At 34.6% G+C, this 20,934-nt stretch overlaps 1 protein-coding gene across 1 annotated transcript; it reads right to left on the minus strand.

The window, feature by feature from the left end:
* Positions 1–1,875: 1,875 nt before the first annotated feature.
* On the minus strand, positions 1,876–19,299 carry LOC127547966 (zinc finger protein 883-like). The gene is made up of 5 exons (XM_051975100.1): positions 19,226–19,299; positions 17,107–17,242; positions 16,452–16,547; positions 9,828–9,963; positions 1,876–9,530 (listed from the first exon to the last, which is right to left on the minus strand). The coding sequence occupies exons 1-5, from the start codon at positions 19,259–19,261 to the stop codon at positions 8,093–8,095; spliced, it is 1,842 nt and encodes a 613-aa protein (XP_051831060.1). The 5' UTR covers positions 19,262–19,299; the 3' UTR covers positions 1,876–8,092.
* Positions 19,300–20,934: the final 1,635 nt, after the last annotated feature.

Below are 20,934 nucleotides of genomic sequence, written 5' to 3' on the forward strand. Positions count from 1 at the left end.
CAGCATATTAATGCCATATTGGGGAGATCTGGATAGTTTTCTTTCATTATTTCTTCATTTTATTTGTAATAGGATTGTATTTTTCTCAATTATTTGTAATTTTTTAGCATTCATTTCTGTAAGATTTTTAAGTTCCAAATTTTTCTCACTCCCTCCTTCTCCCCATCCCTCTTTTTTTCCCCATCCCTTCTTTTTAAAATAGTATGCAAGTTAATATAGAATATATATGTGCAAATATGTCAAACATTCTTCCAAGTTAGTCACAGTTGTGAAAGAAGAAAGTGATCAAAGAAAAAACCCACAAAAAAGTATACTTTGATTTGCATTGATTCATCAGTTCTTTATCTGGATGTGGACAGCATTTTTCATCATGAGTTCTTCACATACTGCTGCTAACACCATGTACAATGTTTTCCTGGTTCTGCTCATTTCACTTTGCATCGGTTTCAACTATGCTTTTCAGCTTTTTCTGAAACCTGCCTATTCCTCATTTATTATTGTACAATAGTATTCCACTACATTCATATACCACAACTTGTTCAGCCATTCTCCAAATTATGGGCATCCTCTCACTTTCAATTATTTTTCCAACATAAATAGGGCTGCCATAAAATTTTTGTACATTTTTGTACATATAAGTCCTTTTCCTTTTTTTGTGATCCTTTGGGGAGACAGACCTAGTGGAATCAAGAATATGCACACTTTGCTAGTCCTTTGGATATAGATGCAAACTGCTCTTCAAAATGGTTGGATCAGTTCACAACTCCACCAACCAGTGTATCAGTGTCCTAATTTTCCCATATTCTCTCCAACATTTATCATTTTCCTTTTTTGAATCACATTACCCAATCTGATAGGTGTAAGGTACCTCAGAATTGTTTTAATTTGTATTTCCCTAATCAGTAATGATTTAAATTATTTCATATGCTAATACATAGCTTTTATTCCTTTGAAAATCATTTTATCAGATTGGTAATGGCTTATGAGCAATGAAGTCTTTATCAGAAACACTTCCTCTAAAAATTGTTTCCTAGTTTCCTGCTTTCCTTTTACTTTTGCTTGCATTCATTTTGTTTGTACTAAAACTGTTTAATATACTCAAAATGTTTTACATTTTGTGATGTTCTCTTTCTCTCATTTGTCATGCATTCTTCCCTTCTCTATAGATGTGACACTTGCTCTTCTAATTTGCTTGTAGTTGTTGACTTTTATATCTAAATCATGTACATATATTGATCTTATCTTGATATAAGGTGTGAGATGTTGGTCTTGTTTTCTAGTTTTTCAAATATTGAATTCTTTTCCTATGGGTTGAAGTCTTTGGGTTTATCAAACCCTAGATTTCTATGGTTATCTATTACTGTGTCTTGTGTAACTAATCTATTCCATTGATCCACCACTCTATTTCTTAGCAATTACCAAATAGTTTTGATTACATAGTTTGAGATCTGGTTTTCCAAGGCCACCTTACTTTGTATTTTTTTCTTTATTAATTCTCTTGATATTTTTGACCTTTTGTTCTTCCAGATGAATTTTATTTTTGCCTAGCTCTACCAAATAATGTTTGGTAGTTTGATTGGATTCTAAATAAATAGATTCGTTTAGGCAGAATTATCTTTTTTTATTATATTAGATCTGTCTACCCATGAGTATTTGATATTTTTCAAAATATTTACATCTAACTTTGTGTGAAAAGTGTTTTGTGATTGTGTTCGTATAGTTCCCAGTTTTGTATTGACAGGTAGATTCACAAATCTTTTATCTTGTCTATGGTTATTCTAAATGGAATTGTTTTTTCCTCTCCTTTGATGATGGGTTTTGTCAGTAAAATATAGAAATGCTGATGCACTTGGTAATAACATATTATCCTGGTGATGAATTTGTTAATATTTTATTTAAAATTTTTGCATCAATATTCATTAGGGAGATTGGTCTGTATTTTTATTTTGGTTCTTCCTGGTTTAGATATCAGCACCATGTCTGTGTCATAAAAGGAATTTGGTAAGTCTCCTTCTTTGCCTATTTTTTTCTAAATAACATATAATATTGGAATTAATTGTATGTTAAATGTTTGGTAGAACTAACTTGTGAATTAGTCTGGTCCTAGAGAATTTTTCTTTGGCATTCATTGATGCACATTCAAATCCTTTTTCTAAAATGGGGTTAAATATTTTATCTTCTCTTCTATTAATCTGGGCAATTTATATTTATGTAAATATTCATCCATTTCACTTCAGTTGGCAGATTTATTGACATAGTCAAAATAGATCCTATTGTGTTAGAGCAGAACTGGTCAGCTGGAACTATGTCCAAAAATACCCTGTCCATATTGGACATATTTATTAAGTATGGATCCTAGAAACTGCTGAACTTTAAAAAGGCTTTTCCCATCCCAGGCGGACATTAACTCATAATGGACATGGCTTCTGGGAGGTGCCAATCTTGTCAGTCAGCAACAAATTTCTTGTTTGCTAGCTAGGGACAGAATCAGGGTAAAGGAAGTTAGGTACAAGTGAATATTGACCTAAAGAGAGGAAATATGAAAGAACAGTTGCCTTATCCTTAGAAGGATCAAATAATGATTCTTTACCCAGCACAATATGACATAGTAACCCCATATCCAGATTAATGATAGAACCACTCCCCAGTGTCTGCCTTTCCCATTATGGCTTTGATTTCACTGCCTAATTTGGCAGAAGGTATATATTCCCATCATTACTAATACATCTTCCCTATGGTAGGAGGCATTTACAAAATTCTTTCGTAGTATCTGAGGAATTCCCAGGAGGCAATCCTTTATTAACCTGTCCCATTTTTTTCCAAAGCCATACCCACTTAGTCAGACTCCTGTCACCATGCAGGTATTAATGTACATGATGATCTTATCTGACCTCAATGCTCTTTCATCTGCTGCTTGCAACTCAGCACACGAGTACTTAACAGGATGCCCATTCCCTAGGCCAGCAAAATCTAATTGCACAAAGCTTGCTTTTAGGAAGAACTAGCCACAGAAAAAATAGACAAAAGAATTGGTCAGAAGCTAGAACCACAAAAAGGAGGGCCTACTAGATTAGGAATCAGGAATTCAGAGACCACAATCTGTTTATGAAGTATACTAATATACATGGAACCTATACAAAAGCAATTTTTAATATATCATTCTGGTTTAATATTAGGAGCTTTCTATGTTTTACACATCTTGTTAGAAGAGGCTTTTTACATAACCCAACTCATGAACTACTATGAACAGAATGATAGTATAACTGAAATATAACTAGAGCTCAAGAAAGCAACTTCTTTTGAAAAGTGATATAGAGAATGGACACTTTGGGGAAGCTTTCATACAGCCCACTTTAACCAGGTGTTTAAGAATAGAAACTTCCATATTACTATTCTATGAAAAAATTATGAATAGGCTTTTTAAAAGACCTGGAAAGATTTATATGAACTGATGTTGATCAAAATAAGTAGAACCACAAATACATTGTACATAGTAACAGCAAGAATGTGTGATGATCAACTATAAAAAACCTGGTTCTTGACAGTGGTTCAGTGATCCATGGCAATCCCAATAAACTCTAAATAGAAAATACTCTCTTAATCCAGAAAAAGAACTATGAAAATTGAATATAAATCAATACATGCTGTGAACATAAATCAATACAAAAAATAAATAAAATACTGGGATTAAAAACATAATTTGTCTATACCACCTGCGTTGTTGAAAAAAACAAAAACAACAAACCATTATCCTTTGCATACAAAAAGTCTATTTTTGTCCAGATCTAAATGTAAGTGGGGGGAGGAACTTCTCCCTATCCTCATTCCTTGATCCAACTAGCTCTAGAACAATAAACCATATTTGATGATTTCAGCAGCCTTATTTTCATTTGATTCTCACAACCAACTTGTAAAGTTGGTGCTGTTATATTACCTCCATTTTACACGAGAAAACTGAGGCTGAAATTAAAATGACTTGCTTAAGATCACACAGCTATCTAGGGAAGGATTTGAACTCAGGTATTCCTGATTCCAGGTTCCATACTCTAGCTACTGTGCTGCTGGATTCCCTACAATCATTTTGGGGAAGCCAAGTATAGGTAACTTGTCCCATAGTGTCCTGAATCATTTGGATTCTCCCTATGCACTGTAGTCTCCAAAATTCTTAGTTATACCCTTTGTCTTCTTAGGTCTTATTGCCCAACATTTTTCAATCACATGGGCTATTATCTGATGTAGCTTCTCATCCAGCCTGGTCAATCATATGTAATCAATTCAGGTAGGGAAGCCTTTTTCAAATCCCTCATCAGAGTATGGTTATATGAAGGAAAATTCAGAGGGTTCTAGGAAAGGATGAAGACATACTGGATTCCTTCCCAAGTGAAAACCAACTGCTTCTGAATAGTGTCAGCCATGGAAGAGAAAAGTGTTAGACCGATTGATAATCCTGTACCATTCACTCTAAGCGGCTTGACCTACCATGCTGATGTCAGGAAGTTACATTGAGATGAAGATCACAATTTTGTTTAGCTCTCTATTGTCCACTACAAACTATCAGATGCCACCTACCTTCTTCATGAATTACAAAGGGTACAAGCAAAACAATCTAGCTTCCTTCATCTCCATCATCAGAAAGAAAATCTTTTTCACTACTCTCTCTACTTCATGCACCCTTCCAGTGGAGGGGGGGTAGTGTTTGGTGTTAATAACATGGGATGTTTGAGTGCAACTTCAAGAGTTTCTATTTAGCCCTACTAATCAGATACTTAAAGGGGCCAGTATAATTCCTGCTTTCTGGGAGCTTGATCTCTTCCCTTGGTGACCTACAAGTGGGAAGTTGAGTGGACCTCTTTGTCTTCCTTGGTATGAGTAATGTGGTTGCTACTCTCCAACAGTTCCTTGTGTCCAAATGGATAGGGGAACTTTAGGAGATTAATCAGGTTCAGATGGGATTAAAGGGCCTGTGTTACATTTCTTGCATGTTTTACCAACAACTCCATAGGCTGGCAATCATTTGCTTTCTTATCAACTCTTTTAGGAATCAAAGATCTCTGAAAGAAACCTACCACACACACTTACTAACCTAGCAGAAAGGTGGGCTTTGTAGCACCTTCCCTGTTCTCAGAGTACATATTTGCAATGAATGCATTAATGTACCCTGGCCATTTTCCTGACCCAGTCATTTTGTCTACTTATCTATCTCCTTCTTTAATGATTGTGGGGAGGGAGAATTTACAGCTAAAGCAAGATACCATTTAGATAGGGAGTATACCCACCTGAAGACAGGCTCTTATTGCCCCAACTCATGATCATAACACATACAAGTTAATGGGGGAGGTACATATATTCAATTTACCACATCCTTTTCATGTAGGATCCCCCTATACTTTCTCCCCAATGTGAGGGAACTGATTATAATGGGAATTCATATTTATGGGGTCATAAGCTATCTAAAAAGGGGAAAAGGGTAAGTCAGTCTCCATCCATAACAGCTGATTTAACTGGCTCAGGAAAAGTAAATTTTCTTACAACTTGCCAAACTCATAGGATACAGAATTACACCCTTACTCTAACATCTCTTCAGGTTGCTATTTAAGCTTCTTGTGCAACCTTCCTAGATCCTTGGTGGTGAATGCTTATATTCTCTTTGTGGAGTAAAACATTTTTGGAAGCAAAAGCAAGAGTAACAAGAAAAGTCTTTGATTTTTTTACCTCCAATTTTCAAGTTTCATTCTCAAATTTTATTCTCAAGGCATATAAAACTGATTTCAAGAGGATATGAAATATTTTCCAGCAAAATTTCTTAGTCAAACACCATACTTCTCATCATTTGCTGATAAGTTTCTTTCTTCCTTAAGCCTATCTCTGCCCCAACATTATACTTTCCACTTATACTATTTATTAGTAGCTTTAGCAACTGTTTGTCTCATTACAGTTTTTTAAAATTTAAAATGGGAAACTCTTGTCTCTTTTTGCACAATGTGTTAAGCTAGGTCGCATGCAACTTTTCTACTGGCATCTCAAATTCTCCAAGGCAGTTCAAAACAAGGAGGGAAGAATGGACCTGGTAATAAATGTATTTTCCCTGAATGTCCTTTCCTGCACTCATTTTACATTAATTATGCTAAATGATGTGAACTGAGCTGGATTCAAGCTGGTAATATAATTCCAATATTGTAATGAAACATGATACTCATAGGTCATTCAATAGTTAACAAAAGGATGTTTAATTAGCTATAGCATGTAAAGGATACTTAATAAGAATGCAGCAGTTTGGGCATTCCTTATCTCCTTATGGAAATGAGGCAGGTTAGTACACAAGGATATGATAAATGCAGTGGCCTTAGGAATCGAAAGAGCCAGAGTCAACATGAATGAGCTTTTATATGCTGTGAGTGGGACAAAAAGCCACTTCAATATGATTTGAGGCCAGCAAGAAACTCTTTTGATTAACTGTACCTTCTAGGCCTTAATTCCCTGGGCCAGTCAAGTCTTAGGGATATCTTCCTCACCTTTTAGATAAAGAATTAACTTAATCTACTTGAGACCAAAACTTCTAGTAGATGTTGATCTTATCACTCTATCCTACTTGCTTTTCCTCAGATATGAAACTATTTCCCAAAATGCTCTCTTCCAAACACTTATTATCCCCAATTTCATCATGACTCAGTTCAACTGAATAAGGTAAAAGCTTCTCAAGGTAATTATATTCACAAGATTCTCTCTTCATGAAGTTTTTCTCCAGTATTTCTGGATACAATCCAGAAATGAAGAATTTCTCCAGAATTCTGCTTTCCTGAAAGCCTATCCTCCTTTCATCATACTACATTCATAAGGCTACTCTCCAGAGTGAGATTTCTGATGTTCCCTAGATATGTGTTATTGGAGAATGTCTTCCCCCAGTTAATTTCAATGATAAAATATCACTTTTTTATACAAATCAATAATAAAATCAAACTTCAGCAGAAATTCTTTCCATATTCATAGCATTTCTTAAGCTTCTCTTCATTATGCCTTCTGATTTTGATTAAAGTATGAAATGTCAATACCACAATCGTTAAATTCAAAAGGCTTCTCCTTAACATGAATTTCCTAATGTTCCATGAGACACGTGTGCTATCTTTCCATATCCATGTTTTCTCTCCTGTAGGAATTCTGGTATTGTCAGCCATAAGGTCTTTCCACAATTCATTGTTTGTAGAATTTTCTTCCATTATAAATTTTTTGATATTCAGCAAGCCATGAGCTTCAATAGAATGTTTTTTTCTCAATAAATATACTTTAAGGTGCTACTTTTCTATGAATTTTTGCTGCACAGTCCACTATGAGAATTATCAGAAGTTCTCCCCATAATCATGACATTGATAAGGCTATTTAGTATAACATCTTACTCTAAATTATACTTTGATAACGACCTTCCCTGGATAGCTGTCTTCAGAAGTTCTCTTTCAAGTATAAATTCTATAATGTTGAATGGACTCTGGCTATTGGTTGTCTTGCAATTATTAAAACTGTTATGAGTTATTTGAGACAAAGTATGAGATCTTGAGGAAGATTTTCCCACATTCACTACATTTACAAGTTTTCTCTCCCAACTAGTCTCTGATGTAGAATAAAAGTCCTTGTATTAATTCTCTGATGTCAATTAACTCTCAACTCCAGTTGTAAGCCTTTTCACAATCATTACATTGTGAGATTTATTTTTAATATGAATTTATCTAATGCTAATTATGAAATTCTGAAAATCTGAAAGATTTTCCCACATTCACTTAAAAGGTTCTTCCTTAGTGTGACATCTCTGTCAAGTAAGATATATTTTGATATGAAATGACTTCCCATGATAATTACCTTTATAAGTCTTCTATCCAATATGTTCTCTGTTGTTTAGTTACATAATACTTTCTGTGGAAAGCCTGCTGAATGAATTCTTTGATGTTTCTTCTCTCTAGAATGAAATCTCTGATGTTAGATTGACCATGAACTCTAAGTATAAGTTTTCCCACAATCAGTCTGTTTATTGCTACTCTTCAGTATGAATACTCTGAAATAGAATTATAAATTCTTATGGAAAAATTTCCCAAATTCATGACACTCATAAGGCTCCAGTATGAAGTCTCTGATGTATGATAAGATGTTCTTTGTTGCGGAAGGCTTTTCCACAATAGTTACATTTATAAGGTTTCTCTCCCGTATGAATTCTCTGATGTCGATTTAAATGTGAACTTTGGCGGAAGGTCTTTGCACAGTGTTTACATTCATAAGGCTTCTCTCCAGTATGAATTCTCTGGTGTAAAGTTAACTCTGAATTCCGGTTATAAGCCTTCCCACAATCCTTACATTTATATGGCTTTTCTCCAGTATGAATTCTTTGATGCAGAGTTAATTCTGAACTGCGGTGGAAGGCTTTCTCACAATCTTTACATTTATAAGGCTTCTCTCCTGTATGAATTCTTTGATGAAGAGTTAACTGTGAACTCTGGTGGAAAGCCTTTCCACAGTAGTTACACTTGTAAGGTTTTTCTCCAGTATGAATTCTTTGATGTCGAGTTAATTGTGAGCTGCGATGGAAGGCCTTCTCACAATAATTACATTCATAAGGTTTCTCTCCAGTATGAATTCTCTGATGTGGGATTAACTCTGAACGCTGGTGAAAGCCTTTCCCACACTCTTTACACTTGTAAGGTTTTTCTCCTGTATGAATTCTCTGATGCCGAGTTAAATGTGAACTCTGGCGAAAGGCCTTCCTACAATAATTACACTCATAAGGCTTTTCTCCAGTATGAATTCTCTGATGTCGAGTTAACTGTGAACTCTGATTGAAGGCCTTTCCACAATAGTTACATTCATAAGGATTGTCTCCAGGATGAATTCTATGATGTAGCATCAAGTCTGAATTTTGGTTGTAGACCTTCACATGATTGTTATATGTGTAAGGCTTCTCTGTAGCATGAATTCTCTGATGAAGATTTAGCTCTGTACTATGGCGGAATCCCTTTCCACACTCATTACACTTGTAAGGCTTCTCTCCAGTATGAATTCTCTGATGGACAGTTAATTGTGATCTCCTACAGAAGGCCTTTCCACAATAGTTACATACATAAGGTTTCTCTCCAGTATGAATTCTCTGATGTGCAGTTAACTGTGATCTCCAACGGAAGACCTTCCCACAATAATTACATTCATAACGCTTCTCTCTATTATGAATTTTTTGATGGTTGTTAAAGTACTGGCTATAAGAGAATTCTACTGGATACACATGATAGTCATAAAACTTCTCTCCAGTATGAAGTCTTTTATGTCCGGTAGATTGTGAGTCCCAACAAAATGTCTTTCCACATTCTTTAGATTTCTCTGCAGTATGTAAGATCTGCTGTTGGATAAAGAATGAGCTGGAAGGTAAGGCTTTCCTACAATCATTATCTTCATAAGGCTTTTTTCTACTATGAATTGTCTGACATTCAACAAGGTGTGTACTCCAAATGGCTTCTATGTATTCATGACTTTTATGAAGTTTTTTTCCAGTAGGAATTCTGTGATGAAAAATAATTGATGAATTATGGTTTTAGGTTTACTTATATGAACTATATTCACAAAGTTTCTACCCAATAGTTTTCTATGCTATTTAAAAGATATGAATTATAAATAAAACGTATTTAGTTATAAATTTTTATTTCCTTAAGCCTGAATGTAGGGGGTTCTATTAATACATATCTTATTTATGAAGTTATTGTAATAAATTAACACCAACTAAAGTAAATAGATAGGACTTAGCCAGAAAAATCTATAATATGTCAGAAGTTTTCCTTTGAGTATTTTTTAAAACTTACCCAGAATGTATCTCCTGCTTCAGTCCCTCCAATCCTACATAATATTCCCAGGATTCTCCCAATTTAGGAATATGAGAATCATTCCTTCTCAATTTTTCATAAGTTGGTTCCTTGGTTTTAAGACTAGTTTTCCAATCTGAAAGAAATGAAAATGCAAATATTTCCTATTAAATCTGAAAGTAGAATAAATCCTGTCTTCCATTTCTTTATCATGAAAAAATTGTAATTTTTGTCTAGCTTTATAAAGGAGTTAAGTAGCACAGTGGATAGAGCACTGACCCTAGAATCTAGAAGATACACCTTCCTGAGTTCAAATCCAGCCTCAGACACTGAATGACCCTGATTAACTTGTCTGCCTCTAAAATGAGCTAGAGAAAGAAATGGCAAATCCCTATAGTATTTTTGCAAGAAAATATCCAAAGAGGTATAGCAAAAGATTAGACATAACTGAAAAATTACTGAACAATGACCAAAAAAAAAAAAAGCAACTTTTTGGTCATTTAATTAGCAAGAGTACTAAATGTATGAATTAATTTAGATATTTTCTTTTTTTATTATATTGTCATAAGCAGCTCTGAGCCCTACATATGCTTAAATTTCTTAAAGTATTCATCATTTCTTTAAAGAATATGGATCCTAGGGGAAACTAGGTGGTACAGTGGATAGAGCACCAGCCCTGAAGTCAGGAGGACCTAAGTTCAAATGTGGCCTCAGACACTTAACACTTCCTAGCTGTGTGACCCTGGGCAAATCCCTTAACCCCAATTGCCTTAGAGGGGGAAAAAAAAAAAGAGTATGGGTCCTGAATCTGCCTTGGTAGATAATTCTTATATATTTTATACATTTCATAGTTATTATGAATGAGATGTCTATCAATGACACATGGGTTTTATTATTGCTGAAGAGAATTGATTTTGTAGGTCTATTTTGTAACCTAGTCTTTCCCTAAAATTGTTAATTGTCTCAGTAAATTTTTATTTATTTTGGAATTTTCTATGTAAAGCATCATTTCATTAGTACACAGAAGTGATTCTTCTGTTTGGTTGTTTTTATGCTTTTAATTTCTTGTTCTTGTTTTACTTCTATGACTAGAATTTACAGAACTAAATCAAATAAGCATAGGAAAAAGGGCACCCTGACTTTACATACAGATGTACATTGCATATAATGCCAGTTGTGGTTTTAGACATATTCTTCTTGTATTTTTTTTTTTTTGGCACTTCAGTAGTTTTGCCAAAAGGTCACTTTCTTGGGACCCGAATATAATGGTGCATTGTTAGGTTTCTTCAGTCAAATCAGTTTGCACTACTGAATTAGAAAGCTGCACCTTGCAAATGCTTTACAAAATAAAGCATAACACATATGAGTTATACTGTAGTTCTTTGGTTTATCTTTGAAGGAAGTTTTTCTATACATCCATTTAAAAAGTAAATTCAATTCCTCTGCAGTATAGGTTTGTTGTTATTTTTGTTGTTGCATAAAAAGATGTAATATTTTGTCAAGAGCTTTATCTATATATATTGATATAACTGTGCTTTGGATGTTTCTCTTTTCAATATGATAAATTATAATATTTTCCTAATGGTGAACCATCCTCTCAGGTTTGGCACAAATTTCAACTTTATCATAATGAATAATTTTTTGGATATTATTGTGGCTTTTTGAACATGATTTAATTTTTTAAATATGTACTTAGTCTTCTTTGAATTTATCTTTTTCTGGTTTAAATATTTGGATTACAAGGTTTTTGGTTTTGGGGAAAAGGAGTTTAGCAAGGTATATTCTTTCTTAGCTTTTTAAAAAATATTAAACTTGCTTAATACATAGGATAACATATAAACTGAAAAAAAGTAAAATAAGCTCAAATAGGAAACAACATATAGTAAATGTAAACGGAAAGCATAACCACAAAATTATTTTAAATAGATGAATAAATAAAAGTGTAACAACCAAGTATGGTGTCAAAGAAAAAATACAAGTACTTCTTCCATTTTTTGCATAGATCTGAGACTATGGATTTGAAATATAACATTCTATTTCAGATTTTTGATGTGTTTAGTTTTACTAATTTTTAAAAATTCTTTAAGAATTAAGAATATTTCCCTCAGTTTCTGAGCTAAAGAATGACTCTTTAAAATGATAATATAAAGTATTAATTTGCAACTAAGAGAGACATTATTTGTAATAGACAAACACTAGATCTCAGTAAGTTCAGAGATAAATAAAACTTAGATGTCCTCCTTTCCTCAATATCACAGCAAGAAAAAGAAATTACTCAAGATGGTTAACTTTATACTGTTAAAAGGGAAGAAGTTAGGCTCTGGAGTTAGACCAGATTCAGAGCTTGCCTCTGATAATTACCAACTAGTGTAAATTTGGGCAAGTTACTTTAACCTCTCTGTAACTTAATTTTCTACCCTATAAAAGGAAAGAAGGAGTTGGACTAGATACCCTTTGTGGTCCCTTCCAGCTTTAAATCAATGATCCTAGAGCATCAATAAAATAGTAAAATGCAAAATAAACTTATGTAGATGCATACAACATTCCCTAATAAAAGTAGGAGAAAAAGATAAAAGTGACATGTTGTTGGAAATTACTATAAAATATATGATCTATTTGAGGGAATCTAACACAGAGAGGACTTATACAAATAAAGTTATGACATTATTAAGAAAAATAAATTAATATTTAAATAAATGGAAACATTCATTGTTCATGGTTGAATCCCCACAATGTGATCAGATGAAATTTTTGAGGTGAAGAGTCCAGATTAGTTTCATGGATTTCATGAAAGAGGAGAAATGAAGATATAGACAAATTCCCTTGGGAATGTAATTCACCAATTAATTTATCCTTGAAGGTTTTTGTTAAGGTGATAAATTAAGTAGCTTGTCTAAGGTTAAAAATCATTCCCTCTACACATTCCTTTGATTACATTTCCTCTCTTTTTATCAAAGAGATTGTTACCCCAATCATTTAATCTCGCTTCTTCCTTAACTTGGTAATCTTTAATTATCTTCTTGTTACTGGTTTCTTTCATAGGAATTTGGTAAGTATATGAAAGAATGTAAAGACATGTCAACTAATACTAAATAAAGTCAGAACAGAAAAAAATGCACAGTAAATCAAATATAAATGTAAAACACAATAACAAAATAATTTTTTTAAAAAATGGAGGTCACGGAATTATAATGACCATGCTTGGCTTCAAAGTAAAAATATAGAAAATGATTTCTCTTTTATCCTTTCATGATGGTAAAACATGTTTTTTCTCTAAATTATGTGGAAAGGGAGAATAAATATTGCAAAAGGCAGTTAAGAGAAAAACAAAATATTAAATATTTTTAAAAACATTAATATTTAAATTATTTTTAAATACGGGAAGAGCCAAAGCATAAAAGAAAAAATTTAACATGATAAAATATATATTTAAAATCAGAATGGAATATGAATTGCAATGGAGAAGAAATTTTCTGAATATTTAAGGATACAGAAATGACTATTTCCTTTCTCTTTATCATTCAACATAAGACCATAAGAATTAAATAGAAGAGAAAGATATTAATCAAAATAATTAATTTCATGCTGTAGTTACAATGGAAAAAATAATTTCTAGAGTTAAAAAGACTTGATTCAAAACCTGTCTCAGTCACCACAACCTTGGGCATGTGACATAATCTCTCTTAGTCTCAGTTTCCTTATCTCTAAAATGAGGGAATTATATTAGATAGCATCTGAGGATTCCTCCAGTTTTAAATCTATGAATCTATGATCTTACACTCTCAGTAAAGTAGCAGATAAAGAATGATATAGCTGGCAAAGCATTCTTTTTTATGAAAAAAAAAAGTAAAACTATTTAAAAAAACTTTAATACTTACAATCATGATAAATATTATTGCTAGTTTTACTATACTGCCATTAACTGGGAACAAATTTCCCTAGCCAAAAAACAATAAAAATTAAAATGCATAGTTCAACATTATCATATATAATGTGTAACATTATATAGCATATGATTAAAGATGGTGGTTGCTAATAGTTGGAATGAATCATAAAAGGTACCATAAAAGAAATGGTATTTGAATTATAATTTTTAAAAAGCTAAGGGTTCTAAGAGGAAAGGAAGAATGGAAACAGATAAGATGGGAAAATGGGGCACTCTGGCATAGTGGAAAAAGAAATAGATTTGGAGTCAAAAGACCTAAGGTTAAGATTCCACTTAGTATATATATATATATATGACTTTGAGCAACTAATTTTATGTTTCAATTTCCTTATCTATAAAATGAACAGATTGGGTTGGCTGGTCTGTGACATTCCTTTTAATTCTAAAAATGCAATCTGATGTAATGAGACAAGTCCAAAAAAGTAGGTGAAATCAGATTGTAGGAAATTTTAATTACCAGTTTCTATTTTATCCAGAGACAATGTAAGAAAAACATCCTAAGAATTTAAGTAATTCAGAAGTGAAGGAAATTGACTCAAAAGGTAATAAATCTTCCCTTACTGCATGTCTTCCAGATAAGGCCAGATGACCATGTCAGATATACTGTAGTGGTTATAGGTTAGACTGGACAGCCAATGGGTTCCATTCTCACTGTTAAATTCTGTAATAAGGGATTAATGAAGATTTTTAGTGAGGTCAAGGGAGAGGAGGATGGCATGGCAAATTCTATGTTTCAGGAAATCAAGTCAAGTAAATAGGCATTTATTAAGCATCTATAATGTACCACTGTGCTAAGTGACAGATAAAAAGAAAGGTATTCAAATAGTTCATATTTTAATGCACACATAAACACCTGTGTGTAAATAAACTATAGACAGAATAAATTGGAGATAATTTCAAGGGGAAAATGACTAAAGCTTTTTGCAGAAGATGGGACTTTAGTTTAGACTTGAAAGGGGAGCCAAATGGAGAGCAGAAGGTAGTTCTAGGCATGGAAAAGAGCCAGTGAAAATGCCCAGAGTCAAGATATGGAGCATCATTTGTGAGAAAGAGCAAGATGGCTGGATGATGGGACATATGTGGAGAAGGATGAAGTCTAAGATTAGAAAGGCAGAAAGACTAGATTGTGAAGGACTTTAAAATCCAAAGCAAAAGATTTTACATTTGATCTTGGGGATAATAAGTCACTTTAATGAAAGGGAGGTTAGTAATGCAGGGGGGGAGAGTAGAAAGAGATGATAAGGTTAGACCTGGACTTTAGGAAGATCAATTTGACAACCAAAAAGAACACAGAATAGAGTGGGGATAGACTCAAGAAAAGAGCTACAGAACAGATCAGCAGACTACCATAATAATCTAAAGATTAAGTGTCTACACAAGGGTGGAAGCATTGCCAGAAAAAAAGGGGACATTTACAAAGGATCTCAGGAATATCAATTCTATATTAGCATGAAGAACAGATTAGATAGCACAATATCTTGCAGAGAGACAAATTAAGAGATAAGAAATGATAAAAGTGTAAAGTAAGGAAGCAGCTGTGTGAATAGAGAAAAAAAGGAGGGATAAGAAAGATTCTGTAGAAATAAGAATAACACTTGATAACTGACTGGAGAAAGAAAAATAAAGGAAAACTCTGAGGTGGCAAAATTAGATGACTAGAAAGATCAGACAGCATGAATAGATTTGGAAATTTTACAGGGCAGTGAATATTGGGGAAAATATAAGTAGTTCCATTTAGGACATGTTGAGTTTGAAGTGACTCAAATCTAAGATTACAAAACACTAAGAAAGAGAATTTCTACTCAGTAAAAACTCAAGGAAAAATTGAGTAGGAAAAGGATTAAAATATATGCCATAATGAGCCTCAAATGCAGCAAAAATCTATATTTTTTCAAACATTTAAACAGGACAAAAATAATCTCTTCCCCCCCCCCATTCCTCTCTCTCTCTTTCAGATACCAAAAAAATATGACCACAAAGGACCCACACTTCCAAACTCTTGAGGAATGGCTAGATAGATTGTGAATAATTAAAAATAGATTATTATACTATTATAACTGCCATTCCTTAATAATACAAAAATGGAAAGACTAGCCCAAGTAAATAAAAAAAAAAACTAATCTGAAAATACATATTCTAAAGAAAGTTATATTTTAAAAAACCCAACATAATTTTAAAGAATTCTAAAGAAAGTTATATTTAAGAAAAAAAAAAAAAAAAAAGGTTATATATCAGAAAATTGGATGTTTTTATTATAGTTTTATCTTTTCCATTCCTTCTTAATGGAACGGCCTTCCCATACTGGAGGTGCTTTTTTCTAAATCATTAGTCTCTAGGTGACTGAGGAAGTAAGGAAAGAAAACAGATTTTTATCCCAAAAAATTATATTAAATTTACCAAAAAAAAAAAATTTTTTTAAAGAATGACTAAGGGAACTAAGGTTAAAAAAAAAAAATGGTTGTTGGGGATTGTGACCTGAAGGAAAAATGGAAGAATAAAAATCTCTGACCAAAGAAAAATCTTCATCAACAGATGTAAGAAAAATAATTTATTGATAGCTCTTGCTATTCAGAGTTCAGCTCTGCTCCTGACATACAAAGGCCTTTAAAAAGACCTCAAAGACTAATTAAGTTGTGGCTCACAAAGATTCCTCATTTGCCTCATTTTCAATAACTCACCTGGACTGATGGTTGTTAGTATTTCCCTGTCCTGCATCCAGGGTCCTTTATCTTCTTCCAAGTGGGCGATCACATCTGGTTTCCAAACTGTAAGTCCTGCTTATTGGAAATGGAAAAGTGTTGAGAACAAAAGCCTATCCCTATCCCTATCAATATCCTATCCCTATTCATGATTTGGGGTAGAGAGGCACATTAAGGATACCCAAATGGAGTCCAAAGAAGCTCTAAACTGTCACCTGCATTATTTTCCTTAGATAGGTGGGGATGAAACACAGGGGATTTACTATCACAAATAAAAGTATGTTTGATTCATTCCCACTAAGAGGATGAAAATTTCTTATCCTTAGACATCTATACTGAGCCTCTGAGGGATAATCTTTGACCTAAAGAATAAAAAATGGGAAGGCTACAGTTTGAAATATAACAACAAAAAATACCCAATATCCCTCTACGCAGAGTAAGTACCTTTTAGCTAAGACTAAAAAACAAAAGTTAAACATTTATGGCCTCAAGAAGATTAGCAAACTGATTTTTGCAAGTCAAACAATAACTCTTAAATGTTTATCATGTAGAAAATGTTAATTTACTAAGTGAAGTTAAAACAAAAAACTCCACTCTGGAATGAATCAGACACATAAGAGATAGCTTTCCTTACCTAGGAAGACAAGGTTCCTATAATTCTCCAGCATCACATCCCTGTATAACTCCTTCTGCCAAGGATCCAAGTTTCTCCATTCTTCCTGGGTAAAGTCCACAGCCACATCCTTGAATGTCACCAATTCTTGTTGGACCTTCAAAGAGTGATAAATTTCACAGGAATGTCAAAAAGTGGTTCTTGATGGTTAGTGTTCCAAGTCAAACATATACTAAGTACCAACTAGTTACATTTTACTGTGTGCAAACAATTACAGCAATTCACACATAAATTGAATGTATTTGATTTGTAAAGTATTTTTTTACAAAAATCCTCTGAGATAATACCAGAATTTACTGTGATTTTATATATTAGAAAACTAAGAATCTTAAGTCAGATATCTACAATCACACTTAACCTTAATCTCCTTAAGTGAAAATGTGTGAATCAGACATTTCAAATGTTCAATTCTTAATTTGCTATCAACAGTCTCATACAACATTAGTTATCATGATCCCAAGTATTAACAGATCCAATTAGAAGTAATAACACAATCTTCCTTCACTAATAATGAAATGTAATATCCCTTGGATAACATTCTCAGTGCCATTTCCTTCTTTTTGTACCATTTCAAACTAAATCAAACAAGCTTACTAATAGCTATCTTCTACATGGCTCACGATTATTTAACACAAGTAGTCTGTTTGTAGAATATTAAAACTACCTTAAATAAATTATCTCATTTAAATCTTGCAAACACTCCATGAGTAGATACTATGTGTATTACTTTTCCCCACTTTACAGATGAAAAAACTGAGGACCAAAGAAGTTAACTGACTTGGAAAAGATCAGAGTATTAAGAAGCAGGACTGAAACCCATGTCTCCTTGGATCCACTTATACCTCTAGCAACTTCACCAAACTAATCTCCAAACAACTTAATTTTAAGAAATCTTGTAGCTTATCACTAAAATTCTATGGATACATATTCTCACAAAGTTAACTTTTAAGAATAAAATCGAGTCAAACATTATGATTTATATTGTTACAATTGCCTTGAAGTTATTCTATTTCTACAATTAATCTCTGGGCCCACACTTAATTACAGAAAAGAAAACCAAATAATTCCATCTTAACTTTTTTCCCTTGCTTCTCTCACAATAAAAAGTCAGTAAGGTTAATATTACCTCATATTAAAAAAAAAAAAAAGACAAGATTAATATGAAAGAAAAAGTTTAAAAACCACTAGATTCCATACTATCTTCTTTAAATAGAGTACTTAAAGCATATACTGAAACATCTGAATTCTGTTCAATAACTGATCTTGTCCAAGTTATTGCTCTCTCCATTTCCGTTTGTCAAATAGAAAAATAATGCTTACACTACCTACACTTTCTGTGAGAAAAGTATTTTTAATTTCAAAAGATTAACATCAATATTAGCTATTTTTAATTTTTTTTTAATCTTTCATAACACCCTGTTCAGAAATTTGTAATCAGAAGATTTGAATAAATGAACTTTGGATTGAGAAGAAAAATCAGTAGCAAAGTAGGAAGGCACATTTTCTGTGGAGTATGAATGAATGTTATCCATGGTGGCAGCATAATATAGAGCAGGAAAAAAGCCCTGGGAATCAAAAGCCCTATTTATTTTTTAAATGTTGGCTCTACTTACTATAGGTGTGACCTCAAATATCAAGCATGAAATTATAGAACAAATGCTGAAAGGAAGTCAGAAATATCTGGGCCCAAACCTCACTTCTTACTAACCTTTTCTCTGGCAAAATGAGGATAGCATTTGTGATACCCACATATCGAGTTGTTGTAACTTCTAAAAAACTGTCTGAAAGGCTTTTGTAAATCTTAACATTTTGCACAAATAAATATTATTACTTCTTGCTGTAGAGTTTTTACTTCATCTCTAAAATGAGGGAATTGGATCACATGATTACTAAGGACTTCTCTAGCCCTACACTCTAATTGAATAGATGAGAAAGAGAAGGACCTTGGACACCATCTAGTCTAACCCCGCCAGTCACAAATAGGAAACTCAAGCCCAGGGAGATTTTATCCTTGGCTCAGACAAAACAGAGCCCAGTTCTTAGGCTCCAGGCCATTCCTTCCAGAACAAACCGAACTCACTCTGTAGCCCGGAGCGGTCACGAATACCGAAGCCATGCCGCTCCCGGGAGAAGACAGAGGGCTCACAAGGCAGAACTGGGAAAGAAAGTGATCAAAGATAAGAGTTAGGCTTCCCTGCCCCGGACAGACCAGGACCACAACTAACCCTCCCGCGCTCCCCAACAACTCGGCCCCGCTTCCAGGACCAGGCGCACGAGCAGCATTTGCGCTTTTAAGCCCATCTCCGGACAGGGGCCAAGGAGAGCTTGACCCGGACGTGGCAGGAGGGCGCTCAGGAGCAGCAGAACCCCGGGCTGCTCCCCGCTCTATTTTCCCGCAGTTGGGGAGCGGCCAGAGAGGTTCGGGGTCCAGTTGTGGACTGCTAGCCCAGAAAAGGGCCCGACCAGGCACCTGCCAACAGGATCGCCCGAGGCACGGTCTGGCAGCCGGCTCCGCCCAGCACAGACCCCCGATCCCCGGGAGCAATTCAGCTCTCCGCGGCTATAGAAGCAGGAAGGAACCGCGGGAGACGTCGGGACGGAAGGAGGGCCGAAGGCCGGAGGAGCCCCAGCTCCGGGGTCAGGGAAGACGGAGGAGACACAAAGCAAGTCCATGAGGCCAGGCTGTCCAAATGACAGCAGAGAGGAACCGGAAGAAACGTCAGAGTTATTATTTCCGCTCCTTCCAGTTATTCTCCCGCAAGTTTCCACAACTCCCGAGACGCAGTGTTTTGGTAGCTGTTAACATTCCAGGACAACTGCTGTGAAAGGTCCCGCCTTATTCCGACGGACGGCGGAATGTTGAGGCAGGGATTTCTGGAAGTGGAGTCAGAAGCGTGAGAAGATTTGTGCGCATGCCCAGGATATGCTGGGATAAGGCGGAGGCTTTCGGGATGAGGTCTTGAGCTAGTCGCCTGGCACGCCAAGACCAAGCCAAAAACCCCGTCTCCATACCAGGAACTTCCAATGGAACTTTTATCCGAATCCCGCTACCCCTCTCAGTTGAAACTCCTTCTCTCACGTGGGGCTTCTCCCACTCCCAAATCTGCCCACCCCCTTCCATTGCGCCTGCTTGATAGGTGCTCCTGATGAAACCTGTTGCTTTGCCCTGTAGAATGTCAGGGTCTTGGATTCAGAGATATATATTGCCATCACCTAGAAAAGTTTCTAGCATATAGAGCAACAATTGATGCTGCATTCACTTACATGTAAGTCCATCCCCTACTTCTTTTTATCTAGAAAATGCCCGGGCTGTCTTTTAATTTTGGAAGGGTTGAGGGATTTGTGTAGAATTTAACTATCACGTAACACCGACCTCAGGCTACCTGACCAATGGGCTCCACCAAAGGCTTTTCTTACATTCTATGGGCGGAGAGGAGAGGAGAATATGTACTTGAAAAGTAAATTAAAATGCCAATATAAAGTTTTGGAAGAGGATACTAGTAGTAAACGGGACTTCAGTATTGACTTATTGGAGAGGGCCCCCGACTTGAAACTACAAGGGAACCAGAAAACAAGATATATAAATATATATATACACAGAAAATGATAAAGCTCCATTGTATCATAGTAGCCAAAAATATAGAGCTATGCGTATATAATTTTTTTCTTTTTTTATTATAGCTTTTTATATACAAAACATATGCATGGGTAATTTTTCAATACTAACCTTTGCAAAAACTTGTTTCAACTTTTCCCCTCCTTCCCTCCACCCTTTCCCCTAGATGGCAG

The sequence above is a fragment of the Antechinus flavipes genome, chromosome 2, assembly GCF_016432865.1.
Source record: "Antechinus flavipes isolate AdamAnt ecotype Samford, QLD, Australia chromosome 2, AdamAnt_v2, whole genome shotgun sequence".
Taxonomy (NCBI): domain Eukaryota; kingdom Metazoa; phylum Chordata; class Mammalia; order Dasyuromorphia; family Dasyuridae; genus Antechinus; species Antechinus flavipes.

Excerpts from the sequence above, each read along its gene's own strand:
- LOC127547966 (XM_051975100.1), bottom strand. The coding sequence starts at position 19,261 with ATGGCTTCGGTATTCGTGACCGCTCCGGGCTACAGA. Across the intron at positions 9,964-16,451 it reads ACTAACAACCATCAGTCCAG|ATTGGAAAACTAGTCTTAAA; the intron begins GTGAGTTATTGA and ends CATTTCTTTCAG. Across the intron at positions 9,531-9,827 it reads AAGCAGGAGATACATTCTGG|AATTCCTACTGGAAAAAAAC; the intron begins GTAAGTTTTAAA and ends TTTTCATCACAG.